Source organism: Apium graveolens, chromosome 6 (assembly GCF_009905375.1).
Source record: "Apium graveolens cultivar Ventura chromosome 6, ASM990537v1, whole genome shotgun sequence".
Lineage (NCBI taxonomy): Eukaryota > Viridiplantae > Streptophyta > Magnoliopsida > Apiales > Apiaceae > Apium > Apium graveolens.
The window spans coordinates 48,355,139-48,379,800 of NC_133652.1; the positions used below are offsets into that span (position 1 = coordinate 48,355,139).

The 24,662-nt window shown below is 39.4% G+C and overlaps 5 protein-coding genes across 10 annotated transcripts; 3 read left to right on the forward strand and 2 right to left on the reverse strand.

The window, feature by feature from the left end:
- Window positions 1-422: 422 nt before the first annotated feature.
- On the forward strand, window positions 423-3,995 carry LOC141666840 (U-box domain-containing protein 17). 5 transcript variants are annotated; one of them, XR_012552373.1, is made up of 3 exons: window positions 423-2,791; window positions 3,370-3,566; window positions 3,672-3,994. XR_012552373.1 is itself a non-coding variant. In XM_074473051.1 (2 exons), exon 1 carries the CDS (start codon window positions 642-644, stop codon window positions 2,787-2,789), a length of 2,148 nt encoding a protein of 715 aa, XP_074329152.1. In that variant the 5' UTR covers window positions 423-641; the 3' UTR covers window positions 2,790-2,791; window positions 3,370-3,995. The 5 variants fall into 5 exon arrangements, 4 of the variants coding, with proteins under 4 accessions (XP_074329152.1, XP_074329153.1, XP_074329154.1 ...); XM_074473051.1 differs by having other exon boundaries at window positions 3,370-3,995; XM_074473052.1 differs by having other exon boundaries at window positions 3,373-3,995.
- A 2,255-nt stretch (window positions 3,996-6,250) lies between these two features.
- Window positions 6,251-7,327, forward strand: LOC141664994 (uncharacterized). The gene is made up of 2 exons (XM_074470953.1): window positions 6,251-6,901; window positions 6,947-7,327. Exons 1-2 carry the CDS (start codon window positions 6,251-6,253, stop codon window positions 7,325-7,327), a joined length of 1,032 nt encoding a protein of 343 aa, XP_074327054.1.
- Window positions 7,328-10,379: 3,052 nt separating this feature from the next.
- On the reverse strand, window positions 10,380-11,601 carry LOC141663856 (uncharacterized). Its single transcript, XM_074469699.1, has 2 exons — window positions 11,095-11,601; window positions 10,380-10,998 (listed from the first exon to the last, which is right to left on the reverse strand). Exons 1-2 carry the CDS (start codon window positions 11,593-11,595, stop codon window positions 10,459-10,461), a joined length of 1,041 nt encoding a protein of 346 aa, XP_074325800.1. The 5' UTR covers window positions 11,596-11,601; the 3' UTR covers window positions 10,380-10,458.
- Window positions 11,602-14,905: 3,304 nt separating this feature from the next.
- LOC141664378 (uncharacterized) lies at window positions 14,906-16,853 on the forward strand. Its single transcript, XM_074470317.1, has one exon. It carries the CDS (start codon window positions 15,054-15,056, stop codon window positions 16,326-16,328), a length of 1,275 nt encoding a protein of 424 aa, XP_074326418.1. The 5' UTR covers window positions 14,906-15,053; the 3' UTR covers window positions 16,329-16,853.
- Window positions 16,854-17,363: 510 nt separating this feature from the next.
- On the reverse strand, window positions 17,364-19,789 carry LOC141664379 (heat stress transcription factor A-4c-like). Of its 2 annotated transcripts, none has more exons than XM_074470318.1 (3): window positions 19,595-19,789; window positions 18,716-19,245; window positions 17,364-18,594 (listed from the first exon to the last, which is right to left on the reverse strand). In XM_074470318.1, the coding sequence occupies exons 2-3, from the start codon at window positions 18,932-18,934 to the stop codon at window positions 17,593-17,595; spliced, it is 1,221 nt and encodes a 406-aa protein (XP_074326419.1). In that variant the 5' UTR covers window positions 18,935-19,245; window positions 19,595-19,789; the 3' UTR covers window positions 17,364-17,592. The 2 variants fall into 2 exon arrangements, with proteins under 2 accessions (XP_074326419.1, XP_074326420.1); XM_074470319.1 differs by having other exon boundaries at window positions 18,716-19,309.
- Between the last annotated feature and the right edge of the window lie 4,873 nt (window positions 19,790-24,662).

Genomic DNA, 24,662 nt, shown 5'->3' on the forward strand with positions numbered 1-24,662 from the left:
TATCATGAATAAAAATTGTTATTACTATAGATTCGGTTGAATATATTTTCATAAAATATAATTTATTATTCAACGAGATACTATGGCGCTGCTGTTTTTATTGGCTTAACTAGAACGTTTATATAGACTTTCTTTATCCCATAAACATTTAAAATTTAAAGTTAATTAAAAAATTAAGAAAAAACACTGCCATTTCTTTTATCTTTTATCAACATATACAATGTATGTATAGCAATTAGCAATCTTTTATGCACATATACAATGTACGTAGTAGCAATTAGCAAACGTATACAAAAAAATGCAGACACGAGAAATTTCAATTATATTATCCTAGTCAAACACACCTAACATAAAAATGAAAAATCGAAGATACTTTTTTATTATAAACTGCCACTAGTATTACTACTGCTAAACCTAGTAATACAAGTACAACTACTTTTCCCTCTTGATTTTCTTTCTTCTCCAAACGCGCATTTCATAAACTATACACCATTTTCAACAACTCCAAATGAATATTCAAAAGCCCACAATAAATTTACCAACAACCCCTTGATTTTTTCCCACCCCATTTAATCAATTCTGCATAAAGTTTCAATCTTTTTGCTCATTTTCAAGAAAATAAAAGGTGGGTTTTTTTTATAATGGCTTCATCTGCAATATTTTCATCATTAAGAAGAAGAAAGTCACCAACTTTTCAGGCGTTTGTAACGCCGGTTGATTGGTCTGAAATGGCCTTATTAGCTACTTTAACGGCGGTTTCATCTGAAATTGTTTCATCTTTTTCCGGCAAGTCTTGGGTTTTTCAACGCCGGAATTCAAGATCACTTGTGAGGAAAATTGAGGTATTTGTTGTGCTGTTTGAGTATGTTGGTGAATTGGGTTTAAATTTGCCTAAATCTGCTGTTGTTTGTTTTCAAGAAATGTATATATTGTTGTATAGATCAAAGATTTTACTTGATTATTGTGTTCAGTCTAGTAAGTTATGGCTTTTGCTTCAAAACCATTCTATTTCTGGTCAGTTTCATGATTTGAATCAAGAGATTTTGACCCTTTTGGATGTTTTTCCTTGGGATGATTTGGATTTAAGTGATGATGTTATGGAACAAATTGAATTGTTGCAAAAACAATCTAGGAAGGCTAAGTTGTTGATTGATAAGCAAGATGAGGTTTTGAGGTGTAAATTTTATTCATTTTTGGATGAGTTTGAGGGTGGGAGGATTCCGGAATCTGTGGAATTGTATCGGTTTTTCGTGGAAAGATTGGGGATTATGGATGTGAAAAGTTTTATGGTTGAAATTGAGTTCTTGGAAGAGCAGATTGTTAATCATGATGGGGATATTGAACCTATGGCTTCTGTGCTAAATGGATTTGTGGCGATGACTCGTTATAGCCGGTTCTTGATTTTTGGGTTTGAGAATGATGAGATGGAAGGAGGGTTTTGCAAAAACAAGAAAGTGAAGAGAAGGTTGAGTAGTAAGGAAATTTCTGAGATGTTTACTATGATTCCGAAAGACTTTTGTTGTCCGATAACGTTGGATTTAATGACTGACCCTGTTGTAATTTGCACAGGCCAAACGTATGATCGATCTTCGATAACGAGGTGGATGGAGGAGGGGCATTGTACGTGTCCAAAGACGGGGCAGATTCTTCTTCATACACAGCTTGTTCCCAATAGGGCTCTTAGAAATTTGATTGTGCAGTGGTGTACTACTCACGGAGTCCCTTATGATCCGCCTGAGAACTCAGAGTATTCTTCGGAAAACTTTGCAGCTCCTTCAGCGAGCAAGGCGGCAATTGAAGCTAATCGAGCAACATCACGGCTTCTCATTAAAGAGCTAGCAAATGGGTCACAAGGTGCCAAAAATGTTGCTGCTCGAGAAATACGGCTTTTAGCAAAGACCGGAAGAGATAACCGAGCTTATATAGCAGAAGCTGGGGCTATACCCTATTTGAATGCTCTGCTTTCTTCTGATAGTTCTTTTGCACAAGAAAATTCAGTTACTGCTATACTGAACTTGTCGATTTATGAAAAGAATAAATGCCAGATTGTTAGTGAACCAGGGTGTTTAGGATCAATTGTTGATGTTTTGAGAAATGGATTCACAACAGAGGCGAGGGAAAATGCTGCAGCAACACTGTTCAGCCTGTCTGCTGTTCATGACTATAAGAAAAGGATTTCAGAAATAGACGGTGCAGCTGAAGCACTGGCCGGGTTATTGATGGATGGTACACCAAGAGGAAAGAAGGATGCAGTGACAGCTTTATTTAACCTCTCAACTCACTCAGATAATTGTTTGAAAATGGTAGAGTCAGGGGCTGTAACAGCACTAGTGAGAGCTTTAGGAGTTGAAGGTGTCGCCGAAGAAGCAGCAGGTGCTTTAGCTCTTATCGTGAGGCAGCCAGTGGGAGCAGAAGCAGTTGGAAATGACGAAATGGCCGTGGCAGGATTAGTTGGCATGATGCGAAGTGGAAGGCCCAAAGCGAAAGAGAATGCAGTTGTTGCGTTGCTCGAATTGTGTAGAGGGGGTGGAACAGCAACAACCCAGAGGGTGTTAAAGGCACCATCACTTTCTGGTTTGCTTCAATCGTTACTCTTCACAGGGACAAAACGGGCCAGAAGAAAAGCAGCATCTCTTGCTAGAGTTTTCCAGAGGTGTGAGAATGCATCCTTACACTTCGGTGGGGTAGGTTTAGATTATGCATTTCCCGGAAATTCAACCGCTAGTAGAGATTCAGGTTTTGCTGGTGATGTCTCGATACCCATGCCTATATCTGTTCCAGTCCTATAGTGGTACATACTCGCACTTGTCCTTTAGATACTTCTGGTTGTTAATAGTATCTGGATTCTTTGCCTGGTATACAAATTACGAAACCATACAGAAATACTATAAACAACATGTTCAGTAAACTTTGTAATTCTTTTATGCATTCTCTGTCAGTAGTATGTAAACTTTTATTCATAATGCGTAGTTGCATCGTGGTCAATTGCAATAAGAAGTGCTTCTGCCTTATATTTTTGGGACTTTTAGATCGTATTTTCATTTTATGTCGTTTACATAGTAATATATAGTTCAGTGTGTAGCACTAAAGCTAAAAGGCTGTTGTTCACACATCAAGTGAGAAGTATATTTTGAGGTGCTAGACTACTGGCAAGTAGTAATGTGATTGGAATTTGGAAGGTTAAAAGAGTCGGACTGTTAACAAGTTTAAAATGACTGTAAGGGTTTTTTTAGGAAAAGAGAGTTTACAATGGTTTGACATAAATCTGTATTTTAGAAATTACTCATCTCCAGAAAAAATTACATGCCAATGTGTTTTTTTTTGGAAATAAGTGCTTATAAGTAATGTACTTGAATTTTATTTCCACAGCAGTTCATGACTTTCTGCCTGTATAGAGCCATATAGGTATGTATTCACAGCAAAGTTGGTTCTCTCTCGCAAAACATAGAATTTTAGCAAAGGGCTCTTGCATTTGGCTGATGAGAAATTGACATTTAGTGTGTGGTGGAACATCTTGAAGTTGTTCGTTCCGGGCTAACTGGCCTCCTCATTCTCTGTTGAGAAACGTGAGTATCAAAATAATTAATAGTAGTAACAATAATATTAGTATGCCTATTGTATGAACTATACAGCTATACTTTGAAATTTTTGTTCTGAGATTTGGATGTTAGTTAACAGTTGCTGCAAAGCTTTCCGTTTTATCCGGCGGTGCGGCTTGCTTATGTTGATGACCTTAAGCTTTATCATACTCGCTACTCATTTTGTCAAAGTGTTGTCATGATTGACCCCCAGCGAAGTTTCCATTAGGATCTTAGTGTTTTGTTGTCAAGTGGCAAGTGGGGTGGAAAGAAACTTTTCCAATTGGCAAGTAATCTACTTGCTTGGGGAATAATCATGTCTCTTTCAGCCTAGTAGAATCAAGTATGATTAGTTGTAGTCAACTAGTCATATAAATATTTATCCATATAGATTATGGACTGAAGTTGCAACCATTATTAGAAGATTGTAGGGATTTTATATTTTGTTTTTAGTTAAATTTTTCATTACCCCTCTTTCAAGATCTTCCCATCATGATGATTCATTCAAACTCTTTGTCATAATATTAACGTATGATTCTAAAAATGGTGTTCCTCTAACACATTAATATTTTAAAGTGACGGTTTTCTTAACACTATTATGTGATAGAAATGATTGAGGTTGACACGAGCCAAGTAGGTTTTTACGTATGAGGGATGCCTCCGTACATCGGAGGGAAATACACATACGAGGGAATGTGGAAGCCAGAGTGAAGAGAGGTTGGGAAGTGTTGGACCAAGACAAGACGGCCCAAAGAAATTATAGTTAGAATAATTATGGAACATAATGTAAAGCCCAAGAAGACCCAATTTGTAAGATTAAGCCCATTTGGGACTTGGTATAAATAGAAGACAACAATCTCATTGAAAGGGGTTGGCAAATTAAAGTAAAGAGTTCATCTCCTAAAATTATAGTTTTAATAATATAATAATATTGTAGGCTTATCATTTGGCGCTAGAAGGAGCTTTACTTTACAGATCCAACCGAAAAATGATTGTGGAAGAGTTTGATCCGGGAACAGCCGGACCAACTCAAGTGAAGGAGTTGACGGCAGAAATTTCCGCCGACCCCTCAACCTTCGATGGCCGTGAGCTTCCAAAGCAGTCGGCGTTAAAGCCAAAATGTTTGTTTCCTCCACCTGAAGGCCCTCCTGAAGATCAGCCGGAGAGCTTGAAAGATACACATCAAAGAGACAAGAAGAGAAAGTCCGCCTCAGATCAGCGTTTCAGAGTACAAACCGCCAAAGGTAAGAAGGTTCTCTCAAGCGACATACGACTACACCTAGAAAAGAAAGAAAGGCTAAAGGCTCAAAACCAAGAAAATCTAGAAGAACCAGAAGAATTATTTGATTCAGATGAAGAGCTAGAACGTGAGACTCGGAGGCTGCAAGCCAAACTCGAGCAAAAACGTGAAATTCACCGTCTCCGTCGAGAGCTCCAACAAACAACAATACAAAACAAAGAGCAAGAGGAAGAATTTTATGATGAAGACGATGATGCCGAATATGAATATGAGCCATCGGCAGAGTCGACCTATTCACAACCACGTGAACGTCGACAGCGGACAGTGTCATCCGCCGAGGTCTCGCGCCAAACTGAATCCACAGAGTCCATATCCCATGAAGAATTTGCCAAAATGCAAGAAGAAATCGCCCAAATGCGTAACATCATGAGGAATCAATCAGGATTCGAAACTATTTCCGAAAGCCCTTTATCTCTCGTCCTCGAGAAAGCGCGCATCGACATGACATTAAAAACGCCCTCCCTCGATCACTTCGACGGATCTTCAGACCCGTTGGCATTTCTCAACACATTCGACGGACGAATGGCTTTCTTCTGCCACTCTGAAATCGCCCGTTGTCAATTTTTCTCTACATGCCTTCAAGGTACAGCACTCCGATGGTATAGCAATCTGCCTCCTCGATCCATCGACTCATGGGCAATCTTAAAAAGTAAATTTCAAGCCCGGTTCTCCAGTAACTACAAAGGCATCAAGGTCACAGCATCTTTGATGACAATGCATCAGCGCTCAAGTGAGAGCCTTCGCAGCTTTTTAACCCGATTCAGGGAAGAGATCGCTGAAATTCCAGATTTAATTGAATAAATGGCCGTCAATTTCTTAACGGCAGGCATCGATAAGTCACAACATGGATTACTCCTAGAAGAAATTTTCGAAAAAAGGCCAAAGACTCTCCAAGCAGCATTCTAAATTATCGAACATCGTATGATGCTACAAGAAGCAGTGAGTTGCATTCAATCACCCCGACACTCTTCAAGGCATGAACGTCGTCGTAGCTATAGCCCGCGATCTCCCGCGCGAGAGAGACGCCATGAGCATCGTCGAACACAACCCCCGCGTGTGGATGATCGTTTTTCAAGGGATAGAAGGGAAAGGGACTGACAACCCCGCACTCGACTAGAAAAAGAGTTCACTAAATTAAACACAGAAAAGACAACAATTCTAGCAGTTCTAAAAACAGAACCAAACTACAGACCACCGAGGCCCATGAAGGCTGACAGACCCCCCAGTTCCAGATATTGCGAGTATCATGAGGATACCGGTCATACTACAGAACAGTGCTTTCAACTTAGCAACCTCATAGAGGGAAATATTCGTCGGGGACAGTTAGTACATTACGTACAACAAGAAGACAATCATAGACGTCACCATCGAGATGAAGAGGATCGGGTCATTGACGTCATATTTGGAGGATCAGCTTCCGGAGGATTTTCTCACAACTCCAGGAAAACATACGCTCGACGTCAATCCCTCGACAGTTAAACGCCCTCGCGCGAATCCGACGCCGGTCATTTCTTTCTTTGATGATGATTATCACCCGGGGCTCATCGAGGGTCATCAAGATGCTCTTGTCATCACAACCCGAGTAGGAAATAATACTGTAAAAAAGATGTTGGTCGACAATGGAAGTTCTGTCGATGTCCTCTACCATCACGCCTTTTCGCGGATGGACATCTGGGATCGACGACTTGAAAACTCCCGAACACCGTTGTACGGATTTACCGGAAATGAGGTCCATGTGGTAGGAACCATTGATATGTCAGTTCTCTTTGGCTCACCACCTTGCCAAGTTTGGAAGGTCGTTAAATTTCATGTGATCAGTGCTTCTTCCATCTTTAATGACATCCTAGGCCGCACTACAATCACAGCCCTAAAGGCAATAACTTCAATCTCCCATTTGAAGATGAAATTTCCCACCGACTTTGGCGTCGGAGAAATGATTGGAGATCAAGCGACCGCGAGACAGTGCTACCTGACAACAGTTTCCCCAAAGAAAAAAGGGGAGGAAGATCTAGGAGTCAACCAGGTGCTCGAGATCGACCCCTGCGACTCAATTGAATCTACAAGTTAGAATTCATGTTTCCCTGCAGAAGAGACGAAGGAGATCGAAGTGGTCATCGGCAACCCAACAAAGACAACCAAAGTGGGAAAAGGACTCCCTGAACATTTGAAACAAGAGATCATTGACCTTGTTAGAGAATTCGCCGATATCTTCGCCTGGGACCCGAAAGACATGCCGGGAATTCCTGAGTTCGTCGCACGCCACTCCCTCCATATCAACAAAAACATTGTTCCAATACGGCAGAAACTTCGAATATTCTCCGATGAAAAGAGGGCAGCTATCGATCAAGAAATTGACCGACTCCTCGAAGCTAAATTCATCGAGCCCGTCCAGTTCCCCACATGGATCTCCAATGTCGTTTTAGTCAAGAAACACAACGGAAAGTGGTGAATGTGTGTCGACTATTCTGACGTTAACAAAGCATGCCCCAAAGATTTCTACCCACTCTCAAACATCGATCAGCTGATCGACTCTACAGCAGGAAATGAACTCCTTTCCTTTATGGATGTGTTTTCAGGGTACAATCAGATAAAAATGGATTCTCATGACTGGGAGCAAACGGCATTCATTACTCACAGAGGAGTATTCGGATATCAAGTCATGCCTTTCAGGCTGATTAATGCTGGCGCAACTTTTCAACAGATGATGGACACAATCTTTGGCTCACAAATAGGGAAAAACATGTTAATCTATGTCGACGACATGATAACCAAGTCCAAACTCGTCGTTAACCACTCACTTGATCTTCGTGAGACCTTTGAAAATGCCCGGAAGCATAACTTGCGTCTCAACCCTAACAAATGCTCATTCGGGCTTACATCCGGCAAGTTCCTGGGATTTCTGGTCACACAGCGAGGCATCGAGGTCGACCCCGCACAGAAAAAAGCCATCCTTGAAATGGAGGATCCAAAATCCATCAAAGACTTGCAAAGCTAACAGGGTGCATAGCAGCCCTTCGAAGATTTATCCCCCAATCGTCCAAAAGGTGTCTCCCTTTCTTCGCCACCATAAAAAAGGCTTCAAGGTCAACACCAATCGAATGGAACGATGAGTGCAAATCCATCTTCACAGAACTCAAAACTTTTTTAACAAATCCTCCCAACCTCACTAGGCCAATCCCAGGTGAAGCTCTGCGCATTTATCTGTCGGTATCCGACGAAACAGTTACAGCCGTCCTTGTTCGACTCGACGAATGAAGAGAGGTTCCCGTGTACTACATTAGTCACTCATTGCGTGATGCTGAAACTCGGTACCCTCAGGTTGAAAAGCTCGTGTACGCCTTGGTCATTGCAAGCAGAAAGCTCCGACACTATTTCCAAGCAAGGGAAATACATGTGTTGACAAATGCGCCACTCAAAAGAATCTTGCACAAACCCGATATGACAGGAAGGCTCGCTGCATGGACCATCGAATTAAGTCAATTCTACATCGAGAATAAACCACGAACAACCATAAAGGCTCAGGTCCTCTCAGATTTTGTAGCAGAATGCCAATTCAAGACCAAAGGGTCGGATCCCGAGGAAGCCCAGCTAAGGCCGTCGCTATTGTTTGTTGACGGATCATCGACCTCGAATTCTGGTGGCGCAGGGATAATTCTTATCAGCCCAGAAGGGTTTAAAGTCCAACAAGCCCTTAAGTTCGAATTCCAAGCGACAAATAACGTGGCCGAGTACGAGGCATTAATTGCGGGATTATAATTGGCAACGGACCTCGAGGTAGATATCATCGACATATTTGGCGATTCCCAGCTGGTAGTTAAGCAAATAAGCGGAGAGTTTAAGACTCACAATGAAAACATGGCTAAATACCTTGCAATGACATAAGAGCTGCTCAAGAAATTCTCCTCCTGGAAACTCTCAAATGTTGATAGAACAGAAAATCAGTGGGCTGATTCCCTCGCCAAGTTAGCCTCGTCCAATCTGAAAATGAACCTCGACCCAGTATATGTTGACAGCCTGAAATCCCCCGCTATCGATACAGTGATGGTCCACAACATTCAGAGTAATCTTGACTGGCGAAGCCCTATTCTCGAGTACATCCTAGAAAACAAACTTCCCACGGAAAAAAGTGAAGCCCGCGCTATCATGTTTAAGGCAAGAAATTATTGCATGGTCGGTTCAATATTGTATCGACGTGCTTTAACTGAACCACTTCTCCGATGTTTAAGCCCAGAAGAGGCCGACCAAGCAATCCTCGAGGTTCACACGAGAATATGTGGCGAACATCTCGGGGGAAAGAACCTAGCTCTTAAAATCATGAGACAGGGGATGTATTGGCCCACACTCCGAAAAGATTGTGAAAGTTACGTCCGCAAATGTCAGGCATGCCAACGACATGGCAAAGTGAGTCATCGACCCACAACAGAGCTCAACTCGATCCTCGCTCCTTGCCCTTTCTATCAATGGGTAATCGATATCAATTGGGCCCTTCCCAAAGTCTAAAGGTCAGTGTCAATACATCGTGGTTGTAGTCGACTACGCGACGAAATGGGTCGAGGCAAAACCTCTCTCCAAGATCAGAGAAAAAGAGATGATTGAATTTTTTATGGAATATGTGGTGTTTCGATTCGGAATTCCAAGGATTTTAATCTCGGATAATGGGACACAATTTGTAGGCGCACAATTCGAGAAAGCTTTAAGCGATTTGAAAATCCAACACATCAAAGCATCGGTTGCATACCCACAGGCCAATGGCCTTGCAGAAGTAACGAACAGAACCATCTTACAAAGATTAAAGAAAAGAATAGAAGAAATTCCCCGATGTTGGGTTGATGAGCTCCCTAATGTGTTGTGGTCCTACAGAACAACTCCTCGAAGTGCAACAGGAGAAACTCCTTTCCGTCTCGCGTACGGCGTCGACGCCGTTTTGCCTGTCGAAATTAGTCTGATTTCCCCAAGGATCGAGGTCTTCGATCCTTCTCTCATGGCCGAAGGATTATGCTTTCACAATGACTTACTTGAAGAAACAAGAGAGGAGTCTAGACTTCGCATGATCACACAGCAGGAGAAGACGACAAGGTACTTCAACAAGAAAGTAAAAAATAAGCGATTCGAAGTGGGATACCTCGTCCTTCGAGACTCCGCCGCATCACAACCAACAATCTCAGGAAAATTTAAACCAACATGGGAAGACCCATACAAGGTGTCGAAGGTTGTCAACACAGGAACCTACGAGCTCTCGTACCTCGATGGTCAACCAATTAAGAATGCCTGAAATGACATCCACCTCAAGAAATTTTACCAGTGATTAACTCTCTATGTAATGATTAAAACTTCGAGGCCGCAGGGCCCTACCAAAAACCAACCCTCGATGCAATGAGGGTCGATATGAGATCCCCATCAAGGGAATTTAAGTTATGAAAGCTTTAAGTTATTTTGCAAAAATATCATAAAAATGTCTAAGGCCACAAAGGCATCATTCGAAGTACGAAAAACAACGTAGCATCAATTAGGAAACATTGTCTTAAAATAACAGAAACTTAAAATTCAAATTCATACATCATTACGGGGCATTCCCCGCCTTCAAGGCTTCTCGGTTGGATCATCGCGCTGCGAGGCAACGAGGTCGGCAATGTAGTCTTCGAAGGAATGCCCCGTGGTATCGTACCCCGCTCCCTGCATCCGGGCAACACAACGCCCGTAACCGTCCCCAAGGGCGTTCGCGATATCCTCGATCCCTTTCTGCACTTTCGCCTTTAAATTAGAATTCTCCTTAACAATCAAACGATAAGAAGAATTCATGCCCTCAACATGACGGTCCAAACCCTCGCACTTCCCCTTCAAATCGTCTCGCTCATTCTCTACCTCCGAAAGCCTTCTCTCGAGCTCCGAGACTTTGGCACTCATCGACTGCCTCTCAACTTCCATTTCACTCACTTTCTTTGACAGCGCGGTATTTGCCGTGGTCAAATCCGCCGATCTCTTCTCCAACTCTGAATAACCCATCATAAGCTTTTTCCTCTCAATCCTAAGAGCACTCACCTCCGCTTCCAGTCTCTTGTAAGCCTCATCATTACCATCGGCACGAAATTCTTCCACGATATGCATAAAATCTGCGAGGAACTGTCGTAACCCACAAATACAAAGTTAATATATATATATAATATATATATAATAAAAAAAATAAAAACACAATACATAAAAACAAAATTCACATACCCTCCCGGCTCGACTCTTACACCTGTCAGCAAGGTCATCCCGACGCCGGCCATCGAAGGCAATCGCGTCTTGGGGAAGATGAAAAAGATTAAAAGCCCTCAACGGCACTGTTGTCCCTCCGGTCCAACGCTCGTTGGGTTGAATCTCGACCCTCACAGGCTCCTTCTTGGATCGAGGCTCGCCAGTGTTGGACATAAGAACCCTACTGTTGACCAAGGTGATGGTCTTATTCACTCCGCTACCTGCCACAGCTGGCTCGACAAACTCTCCTCCTCCTATATTAACATCATCAACCTCACGACGCCCTCTCTTTCGAGGATTCAAATCCCCCAGATCAGCATCAGTCACAGCCTTCTCAGGAGCCTCCACAACTTTGTTTCCCTGATCATCTAACAACTCGATGGACACAGAGTGCCCAACCCCAGAAGCCCCGACCCTAGAAGTTCCAGCACACGCTCCATCGGTATTCTTCCTCGATGCACGCTGAATGAGCAACATCATAGCCTTATCCATCTCCTTCCTAACTCCGTTGTCCAAAATCTTCTGCAAAGAAGCTCCAGCCACTAAAACAAAACAAAAGAAGAAAAAGAATCAACACGTAATACAAAAAAGGGGGGAGACAAGCAATAAATAAAAAATATATATGAAAAAATAACTAATCGATTGAAAATCCCCTCTTACAATCATGCATTTCCAAAAAATCGGGCTCGTTTAACTGAAGATGTGTATACATCGACCTCAACCCATGAAACTCATTCAGATACCTCGCATCGTACTTCTCGAGGTTATTTAAATAATCGATAGTAAGCTGGCTCAATTTACCACACGGTTTCACAAACTCTAAATCAGGCCCCAAAAATACAGCCACCTAGCATGGTACCCAGAATTGGAAGATCGAACACTGACAATTTTAACCCTCTTATAAGGACAGTCAAAATAAACATGTCCGTCGTGATACCTAACTGCATATACCGAAAAGAAAAGTTTAAAAGAAGGAGTTCTATTCCTATCGCAGCAAAGAGCGACGAATCCACTAAGCTGGGCAATGGAGTTGGGCGTCAACTGACTAACCCCACATCCAATAGCCTCGAACATCGCCAAGAAAAAAGGCATAGGCAACCGAAGTCCGAAGTGGAAAAATATCATCGGTATCCCGTGCATCCCAAATCCCGGCATCATCCACACCCGTTCATCGGCTGTCGGTACTCGGTATCGATACCCATTCGACAAATCCACATACGACTTTATCTTGTTCATTGGAGGATCCTTTGTAATATAATGACTCAGATAGTTTAAACTTGTTCTTCCCTCGAACTCTTCCCTACCTAACCGAAGACCATCTTCAACAACCTGTCGTCTCCTTTCTAAGGTCCTAGTACTCGGGGGGGGGGGAAGAGGCCCAATAGGTACATTCCCCAAGAACTCGTCCTCGTTCATAAAATCGAAGGATCCACACTGCTCTAAGTCAGGAATCTCCAGACTATTCAAATTTAGGAAGGACTCTTGATCACCCTCCTCGAGGGGTCGCTTACCGGGGTCTCGACCAGAAACGGTACGGATATATGACGAACTAGATTGATCCATTAAATGATTGAAATTGAATAAACTAAATTAAGAGAAGCAAGACGTAAAAGGGAAAACAACAAAAGGCAATATAGTAAGGTGGAAGATGACTTACAGGTGGTTACTGCAGTAGTCGAGAGTTTGAGGTGGAATAAGAATAATTCGGCCAGCCGCTACGCTTTTGTTAAGTGAAACAGAAGCCGAACAGTTCAATTCTCCAATGTCCAATCAATAGTCCCCAGAAAATAAAAACCAAAATACTTATACGTTTCAAAAAAAAAGGAGGAAGAAAAAAAGTAAAGTTAAAGTACAACAATATGCACAACACATTCACTCCTATCTCAATACCCTTATCTTTTTATTTTTATTTTTATTTTTATTTTTATTTTACTAACATTTAATCCTTTCATTATTTTATTCTTTTTACCACGCTTTGCTCATTTTACTAACTCTTAGGTCCCAAAATAAAAGCGCAAATCTAAATATAGTTGCTTGAACTGGGAGGGGGACAAATGTTGGATCAAGACAAGACGCTCAAATAAATTATAGTTAGAATAATTATGGAACATAATGTAAAGCCCAAGAAGACCCAATTTGTAAGATAAAGTCCACTTGAGACTTGATATAAATAAAAGACAACAACCTCATTGAAAGAGCTTGGCAAATTAAAGTAAAAAGATCATTTCCTAAAATTATAGTTTTAATAATATAATAATATTGTAGGCTTATCAGGAAGGTACCGGAAAGCCCTTGAGACCCTAGCCGTTAGGTTTTGAGTTTTCCTAAGACATTGCCGTTCACAGGGTTGCGATCTAGACTCTGGAGTTTGTTTAGATGCCATCATATACAAGTTTTTTTACGGTGCATTAGTTGTTATTTGTTTGGGCCTGGGGGATATTGTTTTCCTTTGTATGCTACTTTGGGCTCTTTGCTCGTTGGGTTATGAGCACCGGCATATATTAAAAACGCAGCATTATAAAACCCAAGGTAAAAAGTCAGAAGTCCAGAACTTCAACACTGTGCAATCTGCATGCGCACACCTTTACACTGCTATAGTATCACACAACACAAGTTTTAAAAAACTGTAAGTAGAGTTTGAAGTTGTATTAATCTGACAAACAAAACTTTATATATTGCAGAGAACTGTTATGCAAGATTCTGCAAACTTGAGCTATTAAAACACAAAAAGAAGAAAAGTCATAACCCAGGGTCATGCAATGCTTAAAGCAAAACAGCAGATTATCAATATACTACTACTTTTTTTAAAAAAATATGAATTATAATTTACCCTAAAAAGAAACAAGCAAAATTTTAAATGTGGGTAAGTGGTTACTAGTGGGGGGGTAGTAGGTCAACAATAGAAGAGGGAGCAGGATGTTGCAGCAGTGCTTTTTTAGTTCAAATGGTTCTGAAATTTCACCCTGTCGGAAGGCCTTAAGTTTCAAACATTATTTGTAAAGTGAAGATACAGTGTCTGCTCATGACCTCATATATTCACACTTGTTTCTACATGGGACAAGGGACATTTGGTCGCACAAATATTAATACTAAATGAAATATATATTTTAGGCCATTACAAATTAAAACAAGGGAATTAGACCTTCTTGTAAAAATCAAGTAGCAAACGAATAATAATCTCAAATTAAGTCATGTCAGACATAAATTAAAACAAGAGATTTAAATATTTTATTCAAAAATTAAATAACCTACAAATTGAGCGTCATGCCATAACTCAAGTATTAAAAGGCTTATTTATTTTCGTCCAAATTCTAGATTCGATTCTCGCTCACCCCCGAAAAAATGAAGAAACCGGCGAATTCGAATCTCAAAGTTGAAATCAAAACAAAGAAAACACTCGTATCATGCAAATTTTGTTAGTTGAGAAATTGTTGAACATAATGGTAAAAAAAAGAGATAAATAAAATGTAAAGAAGAGTGGGTGTGTTGCATTGCTTTTGCATATTAATAAGTAGTTCCACCATTTCTAGATTTATGGGGGTAAGAATTGATGTGATCTTGCAATTTCTCATCCACCAAGCAGTACAAAAATTTATAAATATTTGGTCCCCTCTCAAGTAAAAAACACCCATTCTACAAAGTACAGGGCCTTGTACATAAAGTGGTAAAAGTGGTCACAAGATCTTAGGCGGGCCTTTCTTTTGAAATCAATACGAGTGGAGTTTGATATCTCCATACCACTAAGCCAATTAACCCCAACTATCTAATCCCACGTTCCCAACTACTTCAATCTAACTGTCCCTCAACTGCTGCTACTCCTACCTTCTTATTCTTCTTATATTTATGTGTCTGTAATTCTCTCATTATTCATCTTTTACTTCTCCATAAAGTTTCTCTTCATTTGAAACCTCAAATTTATACCATTTTGATTGCTTAGGATGAAGTGGGGAAGAAAGAAATCGTCTTCTTCGCCAACTACGAATCCTCATATGATCAGTCATGCCTTTGCAAAGTCCTGGTTTTCAAGGTTCAAGAAAATGAGTGACGATACTAAACCAGTTACGGTGAATACCAAGGTGCTAGAAAAGAAGAATTTGTCGTCGCCAGGTTCTACTTTGACCGAGGGTCGGTTCCATGGTGAGCATGATTGTTCCTACTTGAGGCTATCGCTTGGAGCTGAAAGGTGTAAATGCCAGCATTTGAAGTCTGTGTGGTATGATTCTGATGACGAGCTTGAGGTTATGTTACAGAGTCCTTCATGCTTGAGACACAGAGTAAGGGAACCGGAAGGAATGGAGATTGTGGGAAGAAGAGCGATTAGTGAATTGCCTCGGAATGTAGAATTCTTGCAAAGGAATTATATACGTGACAAGGAGAAGGAGAGTGAGAAGTCACAGATACTTAAGAGAAGAGCTACCAAAGATCTTAAATCAAGAAAAATGCACCAAAGAGCTCAAGAAGAGAAACAATCAGAATTACCTAAAAAACTGCATACGTCGGTCGAGAATTCTACGAAAACAGTAGACAAGGGTATTTCTGAACTAGAAGCTGTAAAGATAATCCAAACAGAGAAGGATCACCAGATGTCAGAAGCTTTGCATTCGCGAAAACAGTGTGGTAGCTCTACCACATATTCCAGTTTCAGAAGAATTCATGAGCGGCGTGCATTAGGAACTCGGAAAATGGAGCAAGGACTACTTATTTCAGAGTGGCAGAACATGAAAGACATGAAAATCAATGAACTAATGTTGAAGAGTGAGGAACAGAAGAAAAATGCTCTTTTACGTAGGGAGTCGCCCAGAACAAGAAAAAAACATGCAAGGAAAGTCCGGGTTTATACTCCAAGAACAGCTGCAAGGATTGAATGCAAGATTAGAGCTCTTGAAGACTTGAAGAAATCAAAGAAGAAGATGAATAAGGTGAGAAAGGAGAGACCCGTCAAAGGAGCAACAGCCTTTGATAGCTTTGCCGTGGTCAAAAGCTCACTTGACCCGCATGAGGACTTCAAGATTTCAATGGCTGAGATGATCACTGCAAAATGCATCAGACAACCGCAAGAACTTGAAGAGCTACTTGCATGCTATTTAACACTGAATTGTGATGAATACCATGATCTCATCATAGAGGTTTTTCGACAGGTGTGGTCTGAGCTCAACCAAGTCCTTTTTGATCCAGCAATACGAAAGGAATATTGTTGTAATAGTAATCACTAGCTTCAGAAGTTATCCTGAAGATGTAATTATCATTAAATAGTATGTGGTTTTAAATATGATAGTTGCTTGAAATACTACATGCTCTTTGTTCTTTTAAGCCAAGTCGCAAGAAATACATTCTTAGACTTAAAGTTTCATTATACCTACTAGTATGTCATAGCACAAGTTTTAGACTAGAAATTTTGAATAACAGCTGATTACTGATCAAGTTCCCAAAGAAGAAATTTCACCACCTTTTTAAGATTACTTTAGAAGCAGAAAACTCAAAAACAGTGTCAACAACTTCAATCGTACTACAGCTAGGATCTTTATTTACACCTACTGCTCTCATATTCATCCCTCATATACTATCTTTCATCTTTTCACATATGTTTAAATATTTAGCAATGGAATGTAAGCTCCAACTGGAAATATGAGTCACTGTCTTATACATACTCGGGGTATAAAATATTTTACTATTTAAAACTAAATGGTTAAAAGATATGAACTTTTCCATTTTGCTAAAGCCTAAACAGCTAGCTAACAAAATAAGCAAACTCGACAAGTAAACTTTACCTGAATTTTGGTATCCTGTAACTTCCATGCTCAGAGTACAATTCACTCAACAATATTTGTGCATTCTGATCATTTGAAGTGGTTAGCAAATTACTCGTATGGGGTTCCATGTCAAATCGCTTCCACCTGTGCCTGCTAGAATCAGAGTAAAAGTCTTGGAAAAATTTAACATTCAACCATTTTAACATTCAAACAATTATGCGCAAGACCGCAACTAAAAGCCTCACTGAGGACCTTAGCATACCTGAAATATCCCATGTTTACCATATGCAGATAAGAACAAGAACAATGACAAAAAGACCAATCTATCCCATACATACCGGCATGTTTCACCATAAAGAATTTAAATTGACAGCTAATATAGGAAATTATAACAGAAGAGCTAGGTTAATATGAACAACAATAACAGAAAATCACCTTCCCGTTTCACTTCAATACTGAAATCTAAAATCTCAATTAAGACACGTCTCAAGAAAAATAAATGAACTAAATCAATCTGATGTAAATCCACACTAATCAAAGGTTAATCAACAATAAATATGTTATGTGACACACAACCTGCAAAATAATTCAGCAATCGAACTAAATATCTAATCGTTTTCAAGTCGAGATATCTGTTCATATACAAGCAGCTGGTAAGTATCAACAGTAAGAACAGTATCTAGATTTTAGCTGTATAACTAACTATAACGAAGTTCTCTGTGCTCAACTAGGCTGTTTCTAGCTGTTCTGTGAGATTATTTACACTCCCATTACTCCACCAAAACTTCCCTTGCTCAGCCGTTTTGCTCTCATTCTTTCTGGAGTCAAGATCTTTTCGTTGGGACTGGGCTTCTGAACCATCGCTTGACCCAGGATTCTCAGTCAGAAATTGTTCCCAGAATACATCATTGGCACCACCAGCTGGCACATTAGCAAGGCTACTACCAGTTGCTTGTTCTTTTAAAACTGGTACCTCCAGAATAATGGCACTAGTAGGCTCGGAGTTCATATCAATTCCTGAAGATCTAAACCCAAGTTCTACATTTATCGGTGGGTCACATAAAGCTGCACTGTCCGCAATGCTTGTAGATTGATCCAAATCTAGTGACAAATTTCCTGGCACATTAGCTGCGGCAACCTCGTGCACAATATCCTCCCAAAATGTAAGAGAGGACTCCAATTGCTCCAACAAGTCCTTGTTAAACGATGACTGCCGATCAGTATTCAAAGATTTGTTTGAAAAACCTTGAGAAGCACTTGGCTGGTCATCTTCTGAGCTTCCGTCATCCTGGATAGAGATTTTTCTAGGCAACCTTCTTTTTCTGTAATGTAGTTCTTCCAACTCTGGCATCAGATTTGAGGCAAGCATCGGTTTTTTCAAGATTTGAGCCAAAGACGTTAGCATGTCTTTATAGCGATGTTCCACATGTTGCAGGCGCGCCAATAACACCTTCCTTTGCAATTCAAATTGCTGATTTTCACGATTATGTCTCTGAAACTCAAGGTGTATTGAATCTTTTTCAAGTCTCAATCTTTCAATGTCTTCCCTGTAGCCCTGTCTTTCTGACTCAGTTAACTGTGACGAGGAAGTTCCTTGTCCGTGGTGATTCGGAATTGAATGACTGTGAACAGGTTTGCGTCTGTGGATGTTCTTCAAAAGGTGTGGCTGACCTTTTAGAAAATCTTCATTAGCAAATTCCCATTGCTCAGGATCAACTTTCCTAAATCCCTGATCAGCAAATAGTAAAGTAGAAACAACTAATTTATAATAACTATATCTAAATGGCACAAGGGGAACAAACGCTAAAAGTGAAAAATGCAGAGAAAAAACAAAAATTCAATTGGCTTACATATGTATTTAGCTGCCTGATAAAACTGGAGAAGTTATTGTGCTTGAAGAATTTAGGCAACAAAACCCTAGAAAATTCTGGTGGATTCCAAACAATGAAGCTTTTATCATTTTCACTCCACGAGACAATAGCATCCGATGAAATATCATCTACCATCTCATACGTCTTTGCAATAAACGGAGGTAGTGCATTGGAACTACCTTGAACTTCATCCATCATTAAATCGAAAATGCAATCAATCCAATACAGGCTCTCAAATTCCCACCAAACCCCCTAATTTAACACAAGCACAAATCCTTCTTCTCAACACCAAACACAGTAGTCTGAAAGGAAAAAAACTCTAACAAGCTTCCATTAAATCCTACAATGCCCTTCTAACTTCAACACAGGATGCAATGAATCCAATCTTCAAAATTCACAATACCAATCAATTCTCACAAGAAATACTTAGTTTTTAACAGCTTCTTATCCAATATTCAATTCAAATTTGACCAATTCAACATTTGTACTGCTCAAATCTCATCAAATCCCTACAAAATTCATCAAAACCCAAGAACTTACAAAACCAGCCAAGCTCAAATCTTTTTCCAACTCCTTGCATATTTAAGCCCAAACAAGCAACACAAAAGATAGAATCTAAGCAAATTGAACTCATAAACACACATCCAAACAAACAAAATTCAATTCTTTTTCAAGAATCTTTAAGTAAAATCATCAAACAAACACAAACATCAAAAACCCATCACAACCTAATACTCAAAACTCAAAAAACACAAGAATTATAGTTAAATCAAAATTCAATCATACAGTGTAAATAAGCATCTGGGTATAAATAAATGCAAGAAAAGATGGAAACTTTGAAGTGGGTTGTGAAATTACCTGAAGAAATTAGGTCAGTAGGGGGGTAAGACTAATGATTAAAGATTGGGTTTTAATGAGATTCAAGTTGGGGGTTTTGGGAAACAGCGTTGAGATTAATATGATGATAACGATAAATACATGGAATATTGTTGTAATGGGTTTTATATACTTTGATGAAAATGAAAACAGGGGGTTGACCTTTTACCAAAAGGGGATGTGTTTGTATGTCCAAATTTCTAATTCAGACTACTGGTCTGGTGACATTCGGCTTGCTTTTTAAATTTTTAATTTTTAATCTGAGATGTTCATCGTCTTAAAAAATACAGTATTTTTAAAATTTTGAATAAAGAAAAAGAAAAAAGAGTAGATCTTATAATTAGGGCTGTCAAACGGATAATTCGGATACGGATCTGCCTATATCCGGATCCGGATCCAAAAATCCGTATCCGTATCTGTATCTGAATCCGGAAATATTTAAAGAATAATATCTGAATCTGAATCCGAATCCGACGGATACTATCCGGCCCGGATAGTATCCGGATCCGAATCCGATTTTCAATTAGATTTTTTTTTATTTTATATTAAAAATTAAAAAAATGAAAAAAATATAGTTAAAAATAAAAATTTATTTTTAAAAATTAAAATAAGTGATAAAGTGATTTAATTATATTTTAATTTTTCAAAAATTAATTTTATTTTTCTTTTCAATATCATCATTATCTTTAAATTGTTGAACTCAAATGATTTTTTTCCTATATGTTTATAAAATTTGTATAAATATAATATTTAATATATATGTGTGTGTATAAACACACTATAAATTTAATATAATATATTTTTAAATTATTTAAATATAAAATATATTTATTCGGATTCGGATATTATCGGATACGAATATGCCCATATCTGTATCCGCAATCGTCGGATTCGAATACACGGATAATATTCGCTTTGTGTCGGATACAGATAATATCCGCTTTATTTCGGATACGAATGCGGATTTTTAGAACGAATATCAGATTTTTTGGATTTTTTTTACAGCCCTACTTATTATGACGGATGGTTCGAGGAGTGACGCAGAGTATGTGTCTTGATTGTTGTGCCTGGTTTTCATGTCACCTACATTCATGGGAATGCGTACTCTCCAACCACATTGATATTTAGCAAGTTTGCCTTAAATCCTATAGTTGTAAATCACAGACGATGCAAATTTGTCTCCTTTGGGATTTATCTCGTTTATGTTCATATGCACATTCTAAATATCAAAATTTGTAAATTTGAAGTATTGATTAATGTACTATTTGTTAATGCAAAAGATTTATCACTATTTAAAAATATAAATTAATTAAAATAAGTTAAAATTATAAAAATTTGTGTTTATTATATATTCATAAATATATCATAAAAAAATCATAAATCCTAAAATATGTAAAACCTTATAATAGCATCTTCAACGGATGCATCTCTTAACCAAACAAACTTAACTCACATTTCGATATAATTTAACTTTAACTGATACCTAAAAAATATCCTAAACAATCTTAACTCACATTTTAATATAGTTTCACTCTATATATCTCATAAGCCTAAAAAATGTCGATGCTAATTTGTTAGATAAAATTTTATAAAATGTTATTCAAGATCGCTAAATTTGAAAGAGTACAAGCTAGTTAGGCAAAAAAAATTATAATTTTATAATGGATTCTTATGATAATTTGTACTACTTTTTAAATTTAGCAATCCCTTATTAATATTATTGGAATGTACCATCTTACAAGTTTAACAAATTTTAACTAATAACTATTTTTAAATATTTTAGCTAATCAAATACTCTTAAAGATGTTCTAAAAAATTAAGAATTTTACAATACTGTGTATTGTATTTTAAAATTATTTTCTCATCTCATGTATAATAAGCACCGGAAAAATTATACAACACTCATTGTAAAAAAATTCAAGGTATTAACAATAATTTGTCTTAACTCTATCTCATGAATGTAAAAGGAGAAGTACGATCTAGATTTTTTATGGTAGAAAATTGAATATTTGAAACCATAATTTTGTGTGACCTCGTACAGTATTAAATAAATCTGAGATGCTTTGATAATTTTAGTTAATATTTTAAAGAAAGTTTTCTAAATAAATGAATGAAAAGATTGTAAAATGCTCCCTGCAAGAAGAAAAAACCAAAATAATTTATACAACAAACTGGATCTGGTTCAAGGCTGAAAGTATGTCGAGGTCCAACATTGAATCGCAATAGCCCAATCATTAAAAGCACGTGCAGGCCCAGAATGCACCCCCAAAATAGCGCAGGAATAACGAATATAAATTATAGGGTTTTGCCACTGTCGCGAACACGTATTTATCTGTTTTAACTGTATGATTTTGATTATATGCCTGACTAATTGTTACTTATATGCTTTATCATGCTCTGTTTTGATCAAGCTCATTTGATTTGAAGTTTGAGAACCCTTATTTTACACACACTGTTGACGGAGAAATTTGGGAACAACAAAACTTGAGGTTAGTAGCCGGAAACAAGATCTGTGATGGCGGTTCTTTATCGGAAACGTGAGCAGTAGTCGGTGGATCCGATGAACAGTACTCGTCGGAAAATATGAACAGTGTTTGTTGATTATTGGGGGCTGAGATTGTTTAGGGTTAGTGGTGGCTCCTTTGTGCTCTCGCTCCTGACCCCCTACAATGTGCCTACGTATCCCTATTTATAGGGGATCAAGCCCACGTAGTTCTTGGGGAACAAGAAACCTAATGGGCTTAGATTTCTTATCCCGAGGCCCAATAGGAAACCTACTGGAAATCGTCTTCTACTAGCTTTAGGAATGTCCGCCGATGAGGCCCAACCACAAAGGCTCAAGGCTCGTCCGCGGCTTCGAGACTTCACGGATAAAGCATCTCCCTGGCCAAGGATAACCCTCCGCTACCAGCTGTTTCTCTAGTCCGTGGACGCAGGTATAGCCGTGGTTCACCCCAAATGTTGGACGCATCCTTGTCCCCCGATAAGGAGCCCCTACCAGATTGCAGGACAAGTGATCCCAAGCTTTTGGGTGCAAAGTGCAAAATACTCCGAAGTCTCCCAACGAGGACACTCGTTGACTACAGAGACAGAGCTCCCAAAGCACACACCAGATTTCACCCCACATCCCCAATGAGGACACCCATTGACTACAGGAGGAGGCCTTCAGTTCAGGCATACCCCTGGAGGTCTCTGACCACGGACACCGCCTTTCCTGTAGATATGCTACAGGAAGGAGTTCCTCAATAGAGTACCTGCATCAAGTAGGTTAGTAATAATAATCTCCATCTTCCTTGAGCCTTCTAGAGAATCCACCTAATCAGCACATAAAAGCTATACTTATGTCCAAGTAGAAATTCAAGGCGCGCCCTAACATCTCTGTATGTTGGCGCCGCCCTGTATCACCAGCTTTTGGTTTCTCATACCATTTTACATCATAGGGCGCGCCCTAAACTATTCATCTTTGGGGCTGACTTTAATTCTGCCCAAGCCACAGTATGGACATGTCGAAGTAATCATGTCCAAATGATCCACCCAAGGAGCCTTCTTTACCTAGGGCGCGCCCTAAGGCTCACTATAGGACAGACTCCAATTAAGCCACTCATCTATCTTTTTTCAACGATTGGACGCGCCTCGTCATGTTCAAGGGCGCGCCTTTAAGGCAAAACGGTCACGGGCCACTCAACTGTTTAACTAATGCAGCGCGTTCTTAGGGCGTGCCATCTGTTTATGGAAAGTTAATCTTATCTTTTCCTAGTTTTTAGGCGTTTCTCCTTCAATTTTACCTATTTTATCGATCTTAATCTGAATATTGTTTATACCAACATTTGGGCATAACAACTACCCCCCAAATTCCATATGTCATTTGAGAATGGGATTGGAATTTCTCTTTATCTTTAACAAAATTTGTATAAACAATTCCCTAGTACTACTTACTGGGGCGCGCCCTCAACAGGGCTTGATCTGTTCAGAGTTCCCATTTCGCGCATCCCAAATATCACACTTATGAGGCGCGCCTTAAAAAGGGTGTGCATTCCTAAAGTTTCGGATTTTGCATTCAGGATTTCTAATTACTGAGTTAATTTATACGAGGCGCGTCTTCAAGAGGGCGCGTCCTTCAATTTGAATTATTTTTAAAACGGTTCCCCTGTTTATTCAGAAATCGTGCCTGACGTGATTGGTGTGATTTATTTTAACAGCTGTCAATTTCACCTATAAATACAAGTCACCGTCAGTCATTTTCATTTTTACTTTCACTTTCCCCTTCCTTTTCATTTTCTCTTTCTTCACCAAAGACTTCAACTCCGGCGACGAACTCTTGCTCAGAATCGGCCTTCTCCGTCACCGTATTCTCGATTTCTTCCAGTCAACGTCTTCTTCATTTGAAAAGGTATGTAAATCTTCTTTCTTCTCGGGATTTCATCACACAAATAATACTTCATGCTACATTGTCTCTTCAACTTCCTTAATTGTTCTTGATGATAAACACAAAATGATGTATGTATCTGTGTATGTATATCTTGTACTTTCAAATTTTGTTGCTCTAGATCTGAAATCATGGGGTCTAGCTTTTAATTTTATGTTTCTAGGAATCCCAACCGTTTTATCCTCAAAATTAAAAATATACGTCCCATGATAAGGCGCGCCTCTTTATCGATACGAGGCGCGTTCCTTTTACTTTAAGCCACGCCAATGTCATCCAATCTTCCAGTCTTTTATAGATTTTAGGACAGAATAGGGCGCGCCTTCATAGTGTATGACTCGCCTCACCCTTCCTTTAAGTCTATCCCTACCTTTTCTGTTTCCTTCATATTTTTGTATCTCGTTCTTTCGTATTGGGCGCGCCCTCAACATTTTTGGTTTTCTTGGCAGCTGGAAGACGAGGGCGCGTCTTCTCCTTTTCACCCCTTCAAGGATTTCCTTACCAACTTGGGAATCTATTCTCCTCCAAACGCTTACTTGGACCCCCAGCTTCCAAACGCTCACCATACTCCCGAATTCCTGAACCGGGTGGCGTGCCTTCTTCAAGACTCCAAAAAGGGTTCCTTAA